This window comes from Triticum aestivum, chromosome 4D (assembly GCF_018294505.1).
Source record: "Triticum aestivum cultivar Chinese Spring chromosome 4D, IWGSC CS RefSeq v2.1, whole genome shotgun sequence".
Lineage (NCBI taxonomy): Eukaryota > Viridiplantae > Streptophyta > Magnoliopsida > Poales > Poaceae > Triticum > Triticum aestivum.
In genome coordinates, this window is record NC_057805.1 from 208,636,111 (window position 1) to 208,655,169 (window position 19,059).

At 47.6% G+C, this 19,059-nt stretch overlaps 2 protein-coding genes across 2 annotated transcripts in view; both read right to left on the reverse strand.

Annotated features, from left to right (window-relative positions):
- LOC123097288 (LON peptidase N-terminal domain and RING finger protein 1) overlaps positions 1 to 18,730 on the reverse strand; it is a 42,422-nt gene extending 23,692 nt beyond the window's left edge. Inside the window, exons 1-12 of the mRNA XM_044518989.1 lie at positions 18,401 to 18,730; positions 18,204 to 18,308; positions 15,697 to 15,779; positions 15,479 to 15,563; positions 15,283 to 15,369; positions 14,398 to 14,459; positions 14,095 to 14,285; positions 13,955 to 14,015; positions 13,660 to 13,837; positions 12,942 to 12,980; positions 12,812 to 12,873; positions 12,699 to 12,735 (exon numbers count right to left, since the gene is read on the reverse strand). Coding sequence (XP_044374924.1) covers positions 12,699 to 12,735; positions 12,812 to 12,873; positions 12,942 to 12,980; positions 13,660 to 13,837; positions 13,955 to 14,015; positions 14,095 to 14,285; positions 14,398 to 14,459; positions 15,283 to 15,369; positions 15,479 to 15,563; positions 15,697 to 15,779; positions 18,204 to 18,308; positions 18,401 to 18,457 — 1,047 coding nt within the window. The 5' untranslated portion in view covers positions 18,458 to 18,730. The remainder of the gene's footprint in view (positions 1 to 12,698; positions 12,736 to 12,811; positions 12,874 to 12,941; positions 12,981 to 13,659; positions 13,838 to 13,954; positions 14,016 to 14,094; positions 14,286 to 14,397; positions 14,460 to 15,282; positions 15,370 to 15,478; positions 15,564 to 15,696; positions 15,780 to 18,203; positions 18,309 to 18,400) is intronic.
- On the reverse strand, positions 9,160 to 12,692 carry LOC123097289 (uncharacterized). Its single transcript, XM_044518991.1, has one exon. The coding sequence runs from the start codon at positions 12,008 to 12,010 to the stop codon at positions 11,363 to 11,365; it is 648 nt and encodes a 215-aa protein (XP_044374926.1). The 5' UTR covers positions 12,011 to 12,692; the 3' UTR covers positions 9,160 to 11,362.
- Positions 18,731 to 19,059: the final 329 nt, after the last annotated feature.

A 19,059-nucleotide genomic window follows, 5' to 3' on the forward strand; every position in this document is an offset into this window, starting at 1 on the left:
GTAGTTGACACGGCATGTGAGGCCACTTTGATTTCTAACAACTTAACCTCTACTCCAAGTGTGTTTTCCTTGGTGCTAGGTCTCCTACATGACGACATGCCTATCCTCGACGAGTCCATACCTCCAATGGAGACGACAATGGCCATGATGGACGATGATGCACCCCCCACATGGTTCCATCAAGATGAAGATGACCACGGCTTGGTCTTCGACACCTCACCTACAACACATGAACGATGCTCCAAAGGTAACATAGGTGATGGTGCTTCTCTTGTCCCACTAGTGGACTATCTTACCAATGATTGCTTGCATGATGTTGACACACCTATTGCCATGCTTCATGCTAGTGCAACTTCTTCATGTCATGACTTATCAATTTATGATGAATATGATGATGAGCATGTTGAGTTGCCTAGTTGTGATGCTATGCTTCATAGGATATCATGTGAAAATTCTATTGGTCACTTCATGTTTGACAATCCATTGAACTTATCATATGCTATGAGTGAGATCTCCCATATTGCTTCATTTCAATCTCAACATAGTAACTATGCATGCCCCATTAAAATAAATCCCATTTGCACTTATGGCATAGATGACGAGATGATGGTCATTGGCTTTTGTTTTTCATGTGATGATATTGCCATGCTTCCTTTACATGATTTGCGCAATTCATCTACTATGCCATGCCATGATTACATTGTTCCAAATATGCTTTGTTTTGGATGTTGTCAATATTCTCCATGTGATGTTTCTACTAATGCTCATGAGGAGACCCCCATAGTTTCCTCATACATATTAGGAGATTTTGATGCATTCCATACTTTCCATGATTCCCATAATTGCTTGCACCATATGCATTCCATGAATAACAATGCTCTACATATTTCTCATGATGCATTACACAATTTGAGTCTCCATTATGCTATACATAATAACAAACCTATCATGATGGATGACATGTTTCTATATCACGCATCTCATTTATTTGAGCATTGGCTATTTTGTGCTAATCAACACTTGCAGTGCGCATCATTATGGATGATGTGTACATATACCACGCACACACAATTTTCCCTTTGTCTTTGTTTTGTGTAGGTACTCACGTATACTCGTCAACCTCTCAATCCCAAGAGTTGACGAAACGAGCTCTTGAGAGCAACGACGATTTGGGGTCCCGTGGATTGTCCTTCCCACCATTCCCTTCGCGCAACGACTTCGCGCATTCCTTTTACTTGGCTCTCACACGGCTTTGGGCTATATATCACTTGTTACGTTATGCCCATTTTCCCGTGTTCACTTTGCATGCTATGCCTCTTTCTATGATTTTGCCATGCAATTGTGACCCTTGCTTGCATCTACCCATGATTCACCATTATGCTACTCCTATGTGTATTTGCATGTTTGGTGGAGATTCTTGTTGCTATTGCCATGTTTATCATGTGCCTCATGCTATTGATGCTATTTTGCTCATATCTTGCTTTCATGCTTGTGATATGTTATGTGCATTATTCATGACCATTATTTGCACACATGACATGCTTGCCATGATTCCTCCTAGTACGTTGCATCTTCACACTACTAGCTTGCTCGAGTTGATCACTATGATTGATTGCTTTGTCGCATCACCCATGTTCCATTATTACTCGCTTTCTTGGGTTGATGACATATATGCTCATGCCTCTCACATGATATATCTTGATCATTGTCTCTTGTCTCCATTAGTTGCACCTTTCATATGCCATTATATTGAGTGCACCCATGCTATGCTTATCTATCTTGGAGACTTGGGCATATTACTTGTGAAGCATGCTTGTTTGTTTGAGCCTAATGCCTTTGGTTGTTATCGCATCTTATGCCTCCATGCTATGAAATACTCCCTTGTCCTTTCTTATGATAAGAATGATGAGAACACTTGTTGGGTATCTCACCACTTGAATGATAGGTTTTGCATTTACGCTAACCTCATTTGTTTTTCCGAGTGTTTGTCATGTTCTTTCATTTTGAAGGATTCAAAAGGAGGTACCATCACGAGACATATTGGTTATGTGAAGGCATACAAGATGTGCAACTCCATCATCCTTGAGAAACTCCTAAAGGTGACCTCCTTCCCTTTGAGCCATTCTCATATATGCATATTGGACGGGTCATTCTTTCATTGTTGTTTCCTTCTTATTGTCTACATGATACATCTATTGGATGAAGGACCGACATTGGAGATCGACTCTATGGGCCTTCACATTGAGGAGCGCTCGGACTTATTGGATGCACCTTCGAACCTCCACTCATGCCACGACATCGAGCATTGGTACATCAACACTCCTTTGACACATTGCACCCCCACCTTCATGTTTGTTGATTGTGCTCATACATGTCATGCTCGATGGACATATCATAGTCACCACAAGTTTGCACCCTATGCATGGATTAACTCACATTATGCTTGTCTTGTTGCATCTATTTCCATGTCATCCATGATACATGAGCTTGTGCATTTCCTTAGCAAATTTGTTGTGATCTTTCTTGTTGGCATATTCATACATAATGATCACATTGCCTACCATCAATTGCATGATAACATAATCATATTGAGCATCCATTGCCATATTCATGCTATTGATAAACCGTCTCACTATGACATTATTTTGCAGCGTGGTTGCATTGATCACATTCACACCACATTTGTGTGCACAATGAATGCTTTTGCTCCCATGAATGCTTTACATCTCATTCCATATCATCTTGCTAAGCTTCATGTGCTTTGTCGTGAACAATCTTGCCTCACGGACTCATTCTTACATGATGGACACTTTGTGTGCGCTAACCATTGTATTTCCGAGTGTCGTTTGTGTTTGCTCTTTTTGTATGAATACCACTCCGGAGACACCTTGGAGTACTTGGATTGCGCCATGTCTTCCACTTCGTCCAACTACAAGTCCGTCCACGCCAATCGTTTCCATGGTGATGAGGTTTTCGATCCGAGGTCGGATCTTTCCCAAGGGAGGGGAGATGATGCGGAGCATCCGACGATCATCCCCTTGTACACTCGAGCCTACGCCATTGGACCTAAGATGAACCCGCTCCTAAATGCTTCTCCTTTCCATTCATGTGAGACATGGTTGCTACCTAATGCAAGGACACTACACATGCCTAGGTACCAAGGAGACCCTCGCGGAGATGCTCGGAATGATGGACAAGTCCCCAAGTACAAGGATGAAGGAGCACGACGAGAGAAACCGGAGAAAGTCTACAGGCCCCGGACATCCGGCCCTGGCCCAGACATCCGGCCCCTGAAGATGTCAACAACAGCAGCAGCCCAGCAACCGAAGTGCTACAGGGCCCGGACATCCGGCCAGGCCCCGGACATCCGGCCCCTCCCGCAAGCCCGGACATCCGACACCAGCCCGGAAATCCGGCGCCCATCACAGAACGTCCAGAAGCTGGATCTCGCCAGCCCGGACATCCGGCCCAGCGCCCGGACATCCGGCGTCTCGGGAAAGCCCGGACATCCAGCCCATCGCCCGAACATCCGGCCCCTCCTGCCTGCGTGCAGTGTATCCGGGCCGAAAGCCCATGTACCCCTTCGCCCCTTAGACTATATATACTCCCCCTCCACCTATGTTTTAGGGTTAGCAAAGGATTAGCTCATATGTGAGATAGAGCTTTGCTCATCCATTACGGATCTACTCCACGAGAGAGACCGCGGCCCCTCTACGGAGAAGATCCACCTTGGATTCAAGACCTCATGGAGAAGACCCCCATCAAGACCTCCTTACGGAGAAGAACCGGTTACCTTTGTATCGTCCTTTGTTGGATTTGGATCTTGTATCTTACCTTTGTGTTCATCGATCTAGCGCATGTGTGATCTATTCTTGTTGGTTGAGTGATTCTCTCGTGTTTTCCCTCGTGTTCCCCCTCGTGTCCTTCGAGTTCCTCTTTGGGATCCGCTCCTTTCGTGAAAGATCGGCCACCTAGGGTTCCGCCCTACATCACCGGGGGACCCTGTCGATAGGCGAAGACCAGGACTCCAGGTGCTGGTATAAGCAGGAGGAGCACCGTAGGGAGACGGGGCCGTCCATGGCATGGGCCAGGCTTGAACGAGACCGGTCCAAGGATCATGAGATGGGCGCCATGTTGATGGAGCACTAGGCACGGCCGGAAGAGGCGCTGGTGTTGATGTAGAGGAGCTGCCTGGCGACGCAGGAGTGACGCCCCGAGGTTGCGGCGGCCGATACACCGGGTTCTTGCCGCGATAATTAGGGCTTGGACGCCAGCCTTGAGGAGGTTGCGCAGATGCCGGAGGCGCAGTAGTGGTGACGGGAGTAGAGGGCCTTGCGCTTGTGTGGAAGACTTGGTGCGGACGAGCGGCCTTGCGGGCTTGTGTGAGAGATTCAAGCTGCAGCATAGAGCGAACCTCAGCAAAAGAAGGATGAGGACGCATCATGGGGATGAAGGCGACTTGCTTCTCGAATTGATCTCCAAGGCCAACGAGCAGAGCATTGATAGGGTGCGAACCTCCACATGATCGCCAAGCTCCCAAAGCTCATCACCGATGGCCTTGATCCGTTGGCAGAAGATAGTGACCGGTGAGTCCCCTTGGGCGATGGTGCGGAGCTCCGTGTGAAGTGCGTTGGTCCGGGCGTCGCTGTTATCTTGAAAGAGCTGACGAAGAGAGGCACATAGCTCGGCTGCAGTGGCACCGTCGTTGGAGACGAGATTGAACAGCTCTGTCGAGATGCGGGTGTATATCCATTGGATAATTGCTAGATCGTCTTGGACCCAACGTGGATTTGCCGGCTGCGGACGTAGACTCGATGTGATGCCGAAGACCGCATCTGCCGAGATGAATATGGAAAAGATGTCGCCAATGATAATAGTTATGCAAAGCTAGATCAAGGCAAATAGGGATGAAAGGAGAAACATCAGCAATGGAGTCAGCAAGGGAGATCGGAGCTGCTTGCATTGGATGTTGGAAGGTGGAGCTGGAGGTAGTAAGAGTCAGAGCACCGGTGGCGCGAGCATCGGCAACGGTGAAGAGAGGCCGCGACGGAAACGGTGGAGGTTTTGACGGCGGAGCCATGGTGAGGTGCGGAAAACCTAAACGTCTGATACCATGATGAAAGTGCAACTATCCCTGGGTGGTTTTGGTAATTCCTAACAACATATAGCTCATTGAGCTAATGCTATTTTAAGATAAATATTTCAGGAAAGCTCAATGATTGGCATGGCATGGATTAGAAAGTGGACCCCTCAAAATGCTAAGGACAAAAGATTGGCTCAAGCTCAAAGCACAAGACTCTACATTTTACTTTTAGTGATCCAAGATCACATTGAGTCCATAGGAAAAGTCAATACTATTAAAAGGGGGTGAGGTGTTGCTTAATGGGTTACTCGCTCAAAATGCTTCGTGATATGCTCCAAAAACCCTCGTAAGGGCCCCCCGGCCTCGCAAGGAGAACGACATCAAGGCCTCCCGAGGGGCAGCTCTCCGAGCCTGCCTCCCGAGGAGCGGAGGTTTCTATGCAGGTACCCAGCCTCACGAGGCTCTCCATGACGTAAGCCATGACGACCAAGGCCAAGCGGGCGCCAGCAGGCGCAGAGGAGGACAGTTTCCTTTTCGGTGCTAAGGGAGCAAGGCCAGGCGCAAGTTCCCGAGGAAGGCCCGAAAGCTTTCCATTCTGGTGCAATGAGATCAAGACCACGAGCTCGACGGGACGAATGTCATCACCAAGCCCACCGCTGCATCATGGCCAGAAGCTTTGCAGGTGAAGACCACCTTTCGTCAGGATAAGATGTACTACTTGTCCCCTTTCAAAATGGGCCATTGTGGGATCCCTTCCCGCCTAAATTATGAGGGAGATGACCAAGGCCACTATAAATATAGGCTAGCCTCCACCGTAGAGAGGGATCGGATCCATTCCACCTCCACTACCCGAGCCCTCGCGAAGCCGCTCATCCACTGTACTAGTTCATCCTCAGCCTCCTCGTGAGGCCAATCCACCACAAAGCAGGAGTAGGGTTTTACACCGCAAGGTGGCCCGAACCTGGGTAAACTGCCATCTTCATCTTCCCCGCTCGCACGAACTCGACGAGGCTAGGCCGTGGGGTGGTGAGCTTGAGGTTAGAGTTGGTGGAGATCTTCGCACACGCCCCAGAGTTCAAACCTTCTTGGGTTTACGGAGCCCTGAATACGACAAAAGGAAAGGAGTACGTGCTACGACCCATGTCGCCAAGCCAAGTGATCACCGACAAGCAAGCATCCACCTATCATGGAGAGAATAGTGAGAGAGTGAGCCACCAAAGAGAGTGAGCGCCACAAGCCAAAATTGAGTGCCTCCACGATAAGTGACAGGAAAAACTTAGTGCTTTTAGCCACCAAAAGAGATATGAGAGTTGTGTGTGAGCGCCCATCGAGTGTTCTTCACTGTCCTAGTGTGCAAAGATGAAGCAGCAAGAACTAACACCTCTCACCATCTACCTCTAGTGTTGTCTAATCTATTGCAAGAGTTCAAGGACGTGTTTCCCGATGAGCTACCTCCCGGATTACCTCCACTTCGTGACATCGAACACCGCATCGACCTCATCCCCGGTGCACCCCTACCGAACAGGCACCATACCGCGTCAACCCCAAAGAAATACAAAAACAAGTACAACGCCTCATTGACAATGGGCATGTATGTGAGAGCTTAAGTCCTTGTGCCGTTCCGGTTATTCTTGTGCCTAAGAGGGATGGTAGTTTTCGCATGTGTTCTGATTGCCGTCCAATAAATGCTATCACCGTTCGCTATAGGCATCCCATTCCACGCCTTAATGATATGCTAGATGAGCTTAGCGGAGCCACCATTTTCTCAAAAATTGATCTTAAAAGTGGCTATTACCAAATTCGCATTCAAGAGGGTGATGAATGAAAAACCACTTTCAAAACCAAGTTTGGCTTGTATGAGTGGCTAGTCATGCCTATGGGCTTATCTGAAGCACCTAGCACTTTCATGTGTGTTATGCATTATGTTCTTCGCAAATACATTGGCATATTTGTTGTGGTCTACTTTGATGATATACTTGTGTTCAGTGAATCTCTAGAAGATCATGTCACCTATCTTAGGGCCGTTTTGCAAACTCTTGGAAACGAACGACTTTATGCTAATATGGAGAAATGCACATTCGGTGTTGACAAGCTTGTTTTCTTGGGTTTTGTTGTGTCTTCTAAGGGTGATCATGTCGATGAAGCTAAAATTGATGCTATTAAAACTAGGCCACAACCAACAAACTTGCAACAAGTGCGTAGCTTCCTTGGCCTAGCCGGTTTCTATTATAGATTCGTTAAGGACATTAGCACTATTGCATCACCATTACATGCTTTGAGCAAGAAGAATGCACCCTTTGTTTGGGACCCTCTCAAGCTACCGCATTTGAGGAGCTTAAGAACTTGCTTACACATGATCCATTACTTGCTTTACCTAATTTTGATAAAACTTTTAAAGTGCATTGCGACGCTAGAGGTAATGGCATGGGTGGTGTGTTGATGCAAGAAAAGCGACCCATTGGTGAAAAACTTTCCGGAGCACAACTTAACTACCCCATATATGAAGTTGTATGCTTTGGTGAGTCTTGCATGCTTGGGAGCATTATCTTCATCCTCGTCAATTTGTCATCCAAATGGAGCAAGAGAGGATTAAATACCTTTAAGGTCAAACAAAATTGAATAAGCGACATGCCAAATGGAGTGAGTTCATTGTGTCATTTCCTTATGTTACCAAGTATATCAAGGGTAAGAAAAATGTTGTGGCGGACGCTCTTTCCCGCAAATGCATGCTTGTAACTCAACTTGAATTGAATGTCATAGGATTCTAGCACATCAAAGACTTATATGCACATGATGCTTCATTTGCCATTCCTTTTGCAAAATGTCTAACACATCACACTTGGGAGCGATATTATATCAAGGATGATTATCTTATGAGAGCTAACAAACTCAGTATCCCTGAGTCTTCTTTTCGTTTGTTGCTTTTGCAAGAGGCTCACGGCAGAGTACTTATGGGACACTTTGGACGCGGCAAGACATTCGCTTCGCTCTCCAAGAACTACTTTTGGCCCAAGATGTTTCGCGACGTCTCCCGCTACACCAACCGATGCTCTACATGTCGCAAAACTAAGTTCAAAGTTCAATCTCATGGTCTCTATATGTCACTTCCTATTCCGTATCACCCATGGGAAGATATTAGTATGAACTTTGTGCTTGGTTTGCCTAGAACTCAAAATGGAAAAGATTCGGTATTTGTTATTGTGGACCGTTTCTCTAAAATGGCACACTTTATTCCATGCAACAAGATAGACGATGCTTCACATGTTGCAAATCTCTTTTGTAGGGAAATCTTGCGTCTGCATGGAGTGCCCAAGATTATAGTGTCGGACCGCGACGTCAAGTTCCTTAGCTACTTTTGGAAGACCCTATGCGCCAAGCTCGAAATCAAGCTACTCTTCTCTTCAGCATACCATCCACAAACCGACAGCCAAAAGGAGGTCACCAATCAGACGCTATCTTCACTTCTTCGAGTCTTGATCAAGAAAAACGTCAAGAAGTGGGAGGAATGCTTGCACATCGCCGAGTACGCCTACAATCGAGCAAGACATTCTACTACCGGCAAGTCCCCCTTCGAGGTCGTTTATGGATTTAATCCATTGTCCCCATTGGACATTCTACCACTACCTCTACAAGAGCGCATCAACATGGCGCAAGCTATCTCAAGAAAGTGCATAATGATACAAGGCAAACGATCGAGCGCCAAGTACAATGACTCGTGACAAAGCTCAACATCAACAAACAACCCATGATAGTCAACATTGGAGATATTGTGTGGCTACACCTCCGCAAGGACCGCTTCCCCGACGAACGCAAGTCCAAGCTACTAGCTCGAGCCGACGGACCCTTCAAAGTGCTAGCACAATACAACAACAACGCCTACAAGATCGACATCCCACGCGAAGTATAACATGAGTGACATCTTCAACGTCACGGACCTATCTCCCTTCCATGGTGATGAGGCTTTCGATCTGAGGTCGGATCTTTCCCGCGGGGGGGGGGGGGGGGGGGTGCGGAGCATCCCCATGGACCTACCTTCGTCTCCCCAAGTGCCAAGTGGACCGATGACACATGCACGTGCAAGAGCTCTCGAGACCGAGGTGACATCTCTCCTCTTGCAATTCCCTTTCGAAACACACGAGACATGGCTACTACCTCAAACAGAGACACTTTGCATACTCAGGTACCAAGGAACTAGCAATGGACAAGCTAAAGAGCAAGGCCGAACGAAGGGAGAAGAGGAACGTGAAGACGGAGAAGAAAACGAGCAAGTCAGCAGCTACCCGGATGATCCTGACCAAGTCCCGGACGATCCGGCTACCGCGCACCAAGACTACTGCAGCCTCCTCGACGAAGCCGGATCGTCCGGACCAGCTCCGGATCATCCGGATGGAGCCGGACATCTGGACCAGGACCTGGACGACCGGACCAGCCGCTGCCTCCACGACACATCCGAACGATCCGGACGGTCACCCGGATCATCCGGACCTTGCCTGCGGGCATGACTTGGGCCGAAGCCCATGTAACTCCACCTACCCCTAGACTATATATACTCCAACTCTGCCCATGTTTTAGGGTTAGCATTGTGATAGCTCAACATTGAGATTGAGCCTTGCTCATCCACTTATCCCTACTCCTTTGGAGACCGAGACCTCCTAAAGGAGAAGATCCCCTAAGTGGATTCAAGACCCCTCTTGAGGGAAGATCCCCCTAGTGGATTCAAGACCTCTTACCTCACGGATTGGGATGAACTAGCTACCATGTATCCTCCCTTGTTGACTTTGGATCTTGTATCTCCCCTTTGTGTATGTGGATTTAGCACATGTGTGATTGGATCTCGTTGATTTGAGTGTTTTCCTCTCTTGTGTTCATCATGTTCTTCGGGAAATCCCCTCCATTTCGTGAAAGATCGGCCATTAGGGTTCCACCCTACAGCACAACACCTGGGCTCGTGACATCCACGGCACCCTTGCATCAACGAGATCGGGCAGTACCTGCAATTATGGCAGATCATGCAGAGCATCGAGCTCTCCGACGCCCCTGACAGGCTGATATGGAAGTTGTCCGCGAATGGCACCTACTCGGCGCAGTCATGCTATACGGCAACGTTCCACGGATCGATGACCTGCTACTCTTGGAAGCTAGTTTGGAAGAGTTGCGTGCCATGGCCATGGGTCAAGTTCTTCCACGGGTTAGCCAACCAGGACCGCTGTTGAACTGCTGGCTCGCCACAGCCTGCAACACCACCCGCGCTGCTTACTTTGTGATCAAGCACCGGAAACGCTTCGCCACCTGCTGGATGATTTGCCCCCTCGCCCGACAGGCCTGGCACGAGGTTCTGGCCTGGCTGCGCATCTCGGCCCCAACACCCAACCAGAAGCCTACTCTTATGGACAGGTGGCTGCACGCCAAGGGGAACACGCCGCCGATCCTTCACAAGGCTCTGAAATCCGTCGCGCTGCTTGTGCCTTGGATGATCTGTAAGCATAGAAATAGCTGCTTCTTTGACAACGAAAGACCCTCCCTTCATACGCTAGTCGATAGGTTCAAGGACGACGCTCACTCTTGGGCACAAGCCGGGGCGACTGGCCTTAGGATAGTGTTACCACAAACCTGGGATGTGCACTGATCTTGATGTAATCCGCGCTTCCTCGGACACTTGTAACTGAACTCCTACCTTTTTCAATGCAAAGAAACGCAAAGGTCCTTTGCGTTTTCTCGAGAAAAGAGTGTTGCGCGATCTGGAGAATACCAAGACTGCAATTGTTCATCTTGAAGGCAAATGAGAGGCTGATCCGTTGGATCTGGCACTTGAACTGCATGAACTGAAGACCATTTGTGCTTAATAGTTCTATGCTCGAAGCACCCGGGTTCTTCACGCACAAAAAACGGATGCACAACCACAGTAGCATACGGAGTAGGAGATAACCATTCTGCCAATTTATTCCACGCCCTTGGTTGGCGGTCCTGTGGCCTCCACACATATCCAGAATCACCATAGATGCAGTCGTGAGTTATGCCATGGAACATGGCAGCGTTGTTCACAGCAATCTGCACTCAAATAGGGGGCAGCCATTGTTGTTGCTCAATGTAGGATGGACGCATGCGCTCATCGTGGTCAAGGCTTCCTGTCGAATAGGTGGTGCTTCTCGGGGCAGCAATGCCGATGGTGTCGATGACGTCATAGTGGTCCGCCTCGCTGGTCACTGGGGAAACCAACCGGGGAAAGGCATCGTTGGTAGTGAGAAGAGGCATCACCCAATCGCTCTTATGGGCGAGGGATTATGCCGAGCACTTGGTTGGCGGAGGTGCAGTAAGGTTGCTGGAGACGAAGAGGATGATGTTGTAGTCCAACTCGCTCGCTGCTAGAGGAAAGGTGTTGAAGTAGGGCAATGGTGAGTCATCTAGTTCCTGCACGCTGGCCCTAGGGTCGACATCGGTTGTGGTCGCCACCGGAGGGACGACCTTGGCGGTAGAGGATGCACCGGTGCTGATTGAGGGTGTCGCCTGCGCAGTTGTGGGTTGCTCGACCTCCCGAAGGATGAGATCGACCCTGAGCTCAGAGTGGATGGTGGTGGCGGTGTCGTGGACCTCGTCGACACTGGCGACAACGTCGATCTGGGTCGAGCACTCCATCATACAGGTGAAGGGCGCTATCTCGATACAGATTGGGGATGCGTCGTGGGCGACCGCAAGGACCTCTCGGGCATGGGTGGTGGCGGAGAAGGCGTCAGGAACAACCATAGGGATGGTGGTGCCGATGGAGAGACCGCCATCGGAGGCCATGACGGCCGAGCACGTCAATGGCGGAGGCAGAGCTCCTGGAGTGAGCAAGGTCGCTCGCAGCTCAAACTGCTTGTCCCAGGCGTCGTAGTGTGCTTTCGTCTCCGCACAAAGCTTGTCCAGGTAAGCTTTTACTTCCAGATGCATGGTGGTGGATAGAATTGTGTGCTAGAAAAAAAATTGGGCAGAAATTTGTGTGAATTTGGGGACGAATTGGAGATGAATCGGAAGGCTGGAGGGAGGCTCTGATACCACGATGTTAGGATCCCAACTCACAATTCACTAATCTCACATAACTACAGAGGAATTCAGTTCGGATACAGGTCTTGAGGAAAAAGAAAGGCGAACAGGGGAGGGAGCCGGAGGTAGAAGAAGATAGAGCCATCGTGCCGAATCGCCAGATCCAAGACCGGATAATCTCCTGCTACTCGTCGTGCTGGTATTTGTACTTGGCCCTGTTCAGCAGGGTGCACATCTTCAGGTCCGGCCCATGTACAAGTGGCTTGGTGGGCTTGCTGCCTTGGCTGCCATGGTAGCGCTTCTTGTCGACGCTGCTGCTGATGTGGCTGCCATGGCAGCACTTCTGGAAGATCTAGCCTTGGTAGTATTTTGGGTCGCTGACAGCTAAGTTTTTACATGCAACACCACCAGCTGAGTTGTTGCTGGATAGCAGGTCAACCTGACCAGGCATGGGCAAGTTCTAAAATGCTTCGGTTGTGGCACTATTTGTATTTTGGTGGTTCTTTCTAGGTAGTCAATGTGTGTAATATAAACCTTGAAAAGAAAGGCGTGCACACAAATGGTTGGTAATCTTGCAAACAGAGCATGAATTTACCTCTAGATAAAAACGTCCATCTGGAAGTGGCTCGCACCTACACATTTATGAAGACAGGTGAGACCGGAAGTGTTGGCAGAATTTTGACAAAAAATGAAGAAAACTGGACTCACTCAAGAATTTCCACCTCACAACCACAGTCAGCTATAGTTCCCGTCGCAGAATCAATAGCAACCTGGATTATATAATCAGTCAATGAATGAACTCTTTAGGCAAGCATAATATCTCAGATTTGAAACTGACCATTCCCATCCGATGATTCCCTTCCATTATTCTCCTTACCTGTTTCCAATGGGGAAAACAAGGCTGTGAATATATTGATAAAACATATCCTAGCAGTGTTTTAAAACATAGCAAATAAGCTAAGTTACAACTCAATGGAGGTTGTGGAATCACAGGAATGATTGTGTGTTTAATAGGGCAGCATGATGTAGCCGCCTTATAGCTTCTGCTTTTTTGGTCGAGGTCGTTAATAGTCAGTGGCGTGCTTGTAATTTACTCATTAAGTGGTGTGTGGGTGGGGTTCGGGGTTGTATTTTGACTTTTGACTTTTTAGTGCAATGATACGGCAGCTCTCCTGCGTATTCGAGAAAACATCTCAATGCAAATGGATGGATAGCAATATGGTCAACTATGTAAACAAAGAAGAAATACCCATCTGGAATTTTGTACAGATTTGATACCAGAAGGTGACGGATAGAAAGATATTTTTTATTTCTGTTTTATTTACATTAAGAGTTTACAATAAGGATTTAGGGAAAATATATGTTCTGATTATTCAACCTACAATTTTGTACAGCAAGCTTTCTGGGAAAATATGATGAATCTTACTTAGCTACACCTGCAAGCTACATATCAACTTGCAACCATGCAGTAAGATATGTTGATTAAATCAGAAGGTGCATAGCTGTAAACAAATGCATCTTACAAACAAAAAAAACTAAATTGGCAATAGTTGTACCATCAGCCTGTAGCGAGGTTCAAATATGTTCAGTGCCATCTTTTGGCATGGTAATACGACATCCATAACAAAGAGAGGCATCAAATCAATGCCTGCATATGTCATATTTTCATGTTCTGACCTCCTCTCAGCATATTCTTCAGGGAAATTTTTCTGAATTATGTTGCTCAATGTTACGCTGAGGCATTGAAACATGACTAACATCAGAGAAATCAAGGGAAAAATGAATGCCTAAAGGGAAACGAAACTTCAGTTCAAATGAATAAATCTAATTTTGTAAGACAACAAAAAGTACCTTATAGGATAAGTTCTTGGACCAATAAAAAGAACTGTCCGACACATGGGGCACTTATTGCCTATTGAAAGTAGCACATGATGTGAAGCTCAAACTAACAAAAGCAGCTAATCAAGTATATTAATATTTGCTGAGCTCACCGTGATCCATTGCCTGATGTAAACAAGAGCGACAGAACGTGTGCCCACATGGAGTGGTAACTGGTTCAAACAATAGTTTAAAACACAATGTGCACTCAAAATCATCAGTCCTATCTAGCCTTGGGCATCTTGCTCTGGCTGCAGCATTTGTACTTCTATCCAGATCACTGAGGCAGGTTTGCAGGATATGGCTATACATGTAGCAAACAAGTATTACAAAATGTGCAAGAGGATCAGTATCACCTTCGAATATCTGCTACCTATTCAGTGAATATGAATATCACCATGGATCAACAATCGTACCTGAGGGGATCAACTTGAAGACCAGCCAGAAGGGACTCACGTGCCTCCTGATATCGCTCCAGCTGCATATGCAAGGAAACACGATCCAAGGGTTACCCCAACAGATGATAATAAGGGAGGACTGATAAAAGTTGTTGAATTTATGTCTTAAGGACTCTCAGATCAGCTATTGTCCTCTTAAAGGTAGCCTGTCCATAATAAAGTGATAAAGCAACATGACATTACAGAAGCATATTTCTGGTAAGAATACTGAACTTCTTTCTGCTTGGACAAAATTAGAACTTATATATTGTAAGTCTTGACAATATGAAAAATAACTGTATTACAAAGCATATAATTACAATGCAAATCTGTAGAACAAAATATCATAGAAACAGATATGTAGGAGATAATTGCACCAATGGTGCGAGAATAGTGTGCTCTGTCTTCTCTGCTTTTGCAAATTCCCACCAGTACTTTGTAATTTGGCAGACTGCGGCATGTACAATGTTCTTCCAAATTTTGGTGCGTAATTACCACCTTATATTTTTGGATCAGGTGGACAGATCTTAAACTCAACTCATGTGAAAGAAAATGAAAATAAGGAGCAGAAATAAATAATTTTGAAGTACTGGTGGTGGTGGGAGTCTGCAAGAGCGCAAAACTAGAGGTATAATCAATGGAACAGTTTAAATGAGTAAGATACAGTGTGAGGCTAAATAACCAAAACGTCAACCAAGTCAACCAAAGTTCTCCTGCAAATCCCAATAAACTATCCTAGATGGTGAAAAGCTACAGCTAAATTGAATTATACTATCCAGGCGTAAGCATTGGGTGTTGTCCCCATGAAATAATGCTGAAGCTAAGATATATAAAAAGAACAAAAGTAAAGTTTCAGGGTGTTACCAGAATAAGTGCGTATGCCTTGAGAAGATATGGCCTAGGAGAATTACCGTGGGTAGTTACTACCTTCTCTGCATCCTTCAGAGCTAACTGCAGCAAAATTTACTTACAAAATAATAAGAATTAATGATCCATACATTCACTTATTTTCAAATCTGAATTTCACATTGGTGAGAAAGACCTTTTTAGCTACTCATACCTCTGCATGTGTTGTAGGATCAAGGCCATTCAATGGCTGGTACTCTGAGTCGGCTGCTGATCTCTCCCTCAGAACTTGACTTATCCTGCCATAAAAGCAGCCACGAAAGGGTCATGAATACAGACCAAATATTTCAATATGGATTTCTGAGCAGTAGCATAACTGCTTACCTATATTGCATAAGAATGGCATTAATATAACATTGTGAAGGAACTTACAAACAGAAAGCAGAACTTCGATTGCTAAGGATAATCGGATCTCCTGATCTCAAATTGTGAGCTTTAGAATAAAATGAAATAGCCTGAAACAGAACCATATCAAGCATCATAAACAATGAAGTCAACAGATCGAGTAATCAAGTTTGTGCAAGTGAATGTGGAATGGTGGTGGGGATTGGCCGAGGATCGGTAAGTCTGATACCAAGTTGTCACGGTCCTAGGCCGATGAACGTGAAAGGGTTGGGGGTACAGCTCCAAGGAGGGAGGCTTGGCCGGCCATGGTGCCAGGGATGACAGGGAGGGAAGGTTGGGGACGGGGATTAGATCTTTACTAGTTTATTCTCATTTGTTCCATAATCCTTATAGGGTACATGGTGTCCCTTTTATAGGGAAGATTCGACTTGAAGCCAAAGAATAGAATCTCAACTTTCCTAACAAACCATGTCTCTGTCTTCCTAACTGAACCATATCTTTCGTAACTAAATAGATAAAAAAGGGTAGCCCGGTGCATGTAGCTCCCGCTTGAGCAGGGTCAGGGGAAGGGTACGACCATTTTGGGTCTATTGTACGCAGCCTTTCCCTACATTTCTGTAAGAGGCTGTTTCCAGGACTTGAACCCGTGACCTCATGGTCACAAGGCAGCAGCTTTACAACTGCGCCAAGGCTCCCCTTCTTTCGTAACTAAATAGATATCCTTACTAATTATCTCTAATGAAACAAGGGATGAGATACGCACGTCTCACAATGAATATCTCAGAAAAGTAAAGGATATAAATGACAAGAAAAATGACTGCCAGCGCTAAGATAAATAAAACTAGATGTCATTTTAACATTTGAGCCAGGTAAGGAGGTAACATTATTCGAATATTGAGAACTAAGCACTAGCTCAGTGGCTAGAGCCCACGGTGGTGGTCTCACCCACCCGTGTTTGAGTCCGCGTAAAATGCATTCCGCTGGGGTGTTATCCAGAGGTATTTCTGCACAGAGGTCTCATATCCTATCTAACTAACGGGCAGTTAGCAAGGGATTCTTCCCCCTTTAGCCAACGTTTCAATATTGTTCAAATATTTATGCAGTGATGCAACAATAGTCGAAACCTTTACTGGGTTTTGTCCATAGTTACAGAAAGTTATCATAGTCGAATGAGGCAGTGCCCTACCAGCTCCATGACAACAAGAATGTCCAAAATAGAAGGACTAGAACATGTAAAACCGCAAACATCTAATGTCCCAAAGAGACAAGCCTCATTAGTTACTAAATCAACCATTCCTGTAATTAAGAAGCATCATAAACTGATGTGAGCCATTGGGAATGGCTCGACGGCCCTGTTTTGGGAGGATTGCTGGATTAATGGGCAGTCGGTCCGCGAGCTCGCACCCCTGCTCTACCAGTGCATCCCCAAATGGCGACGTAAAGAGAGAACGGTGGCGGAAGGGCTCGCCGGGTCCTCGGTCTTCACGAGATCGGCCAATACCTACTGCTTTGGCAGATCGTGCACTGCACGATCCTCTCGAACGAGCCAGACTGGCTGCTCTGGAAGTGGACGGCCAACGGCATCTACTCGGCGCAGTCATGTTATGCGGCCACTTTCCGGGGATCTACGCAGTGCCCCTCCTGGAAGTTGGTTTGGAAAAGCTGGGCACCACCACGGGTAAAATTCTTCCACTGGTTGGCCAACCAAGATCGCTGCTGGATGGCAGAAAGGCTTGCGCGGCTCAGACTGCAGCATCATCCCAGATGTCTCCTTTGCGACCAGGCCAAGGAAACAATCCAACACCTGCTCCTGGCCTGTCCCTTTGCTCGACAAACTTGGCATACCATCCTGGACTGGTTGCGCATGCCGATCCAGGCACCAGATCAGGAACCCACTGTCATGGAATGGTGGCTGCGCGCGAAGGAACATATGCCGCTGACGCATCGAAAGGCCCTCGATTCCATCGCCTTGCTCGTTCCCTGGATGATATGGAAGCACAGGAATGCATGTGTCTTCGACAATGCGATGCCCTCCATCGATTCGCTAGTTGATAGGATCAAAGACGAGGCCCGATGTTGGGCAAAGGCAGGAGCCCAGGGGCTTAGGGTTGTTCTGCCCACATCCTGGGATGTCCATTGATCGGGCTCATGACATTGTAAAACTCACCTCCTAGGAGGATTGTTCTCTCGTCCATCTTTCCAACGAAATGAAACGCAAGCGTTTTCTCGAAAAATTGACTAACTAACATGAACACAGTATTTCCTTTCCGGTGCTGGTACAAAAGATATATCAGCATGCCGCACTAAATTTTCTGTTCGCATCACACCATTCACCAATTCAGGCACTCGTGCATCAACATACAAAACTAAGCCGCCCGTAGCCCTGTTACATCTTACATGCACTTGCCCTAGTCAGTCCCAATCCAGTTCCCATCCTCTCCCGATAACTGAAGCTGCTGCCGTCAAACCATCGGACACCGTCGGGTGCAATCGGGCTACATAGGACGAACAGAGTGGGCAAGTTAGTGGATTACCTCGTCGAAGCGGCGCTCCCGGAAGGCGCGGGCGCCACACTGTGCGAGGTCGAACACCTCCCGGTGCTTGTCCGGTGGCATCTCCATCTTGTCATCCCTCTCCAACTGCGCGGCACAACGAGAAGGGAAATCCAGTTCAAATTCAATCAAGTAAAAAGGAAAACCTTCTCCCTTCAAGGGAAGCGAATCAGACGCACCGATGGGAAATCCTCGACTACGAGCGCGGCGGAGAAGGAGGCGCTCGGCGTTACCATTTGGAAATCGCGGTGGGAGTAGGGATTGTATTGGGGAATGGGGGTTTGGCGAGCAAGGGGATTGGAGTTTGGACTTTGGGAAGGTGGTGGTGGTGGGGGAGGATGCTGCGTTCGTGCGCCGATGCCCAGTGGTTTTTGCGCGGCCACGGCCACGAAGACGTGTCCCAGTATTGTTTGCTAAGAGCATCTCCAGCCGTTGCGTTCCTAGGAGGCATTTCTTTCGTCACTTGGGGGCTGCCAGCAAAAAAAATTGACTGGGAGCGGAAAAATTTCCACTCGTTGCGCCCCAGAGCGCGCCCGCGCCCACGGCCATCTTGTGCTTGTCGCCGCGCTCTGCCTGTAACCCATTGGAGTCGCCAACAGAAGCAGCAACGGCCGCCGCGATTCCGTCGCAGTGCGGCAGCGCCTTCGTCGGCCATCCGCCCGGAGGCGACAGCGCAAGGGAGCGGGCCGGAGAGGAGCGCGAACACGCGCTCCGGCAGTAGGCAGCTCGCCGCCCTTGGACTGCAGCCGCGGGGCAACGAAGAAAGGCGAGCCAGTAGGCGAGGAGGCCAAGCCGGCGCAGCTCGTCGTCCTCGCGGATTCGGCAGAGCCGCTAGAGT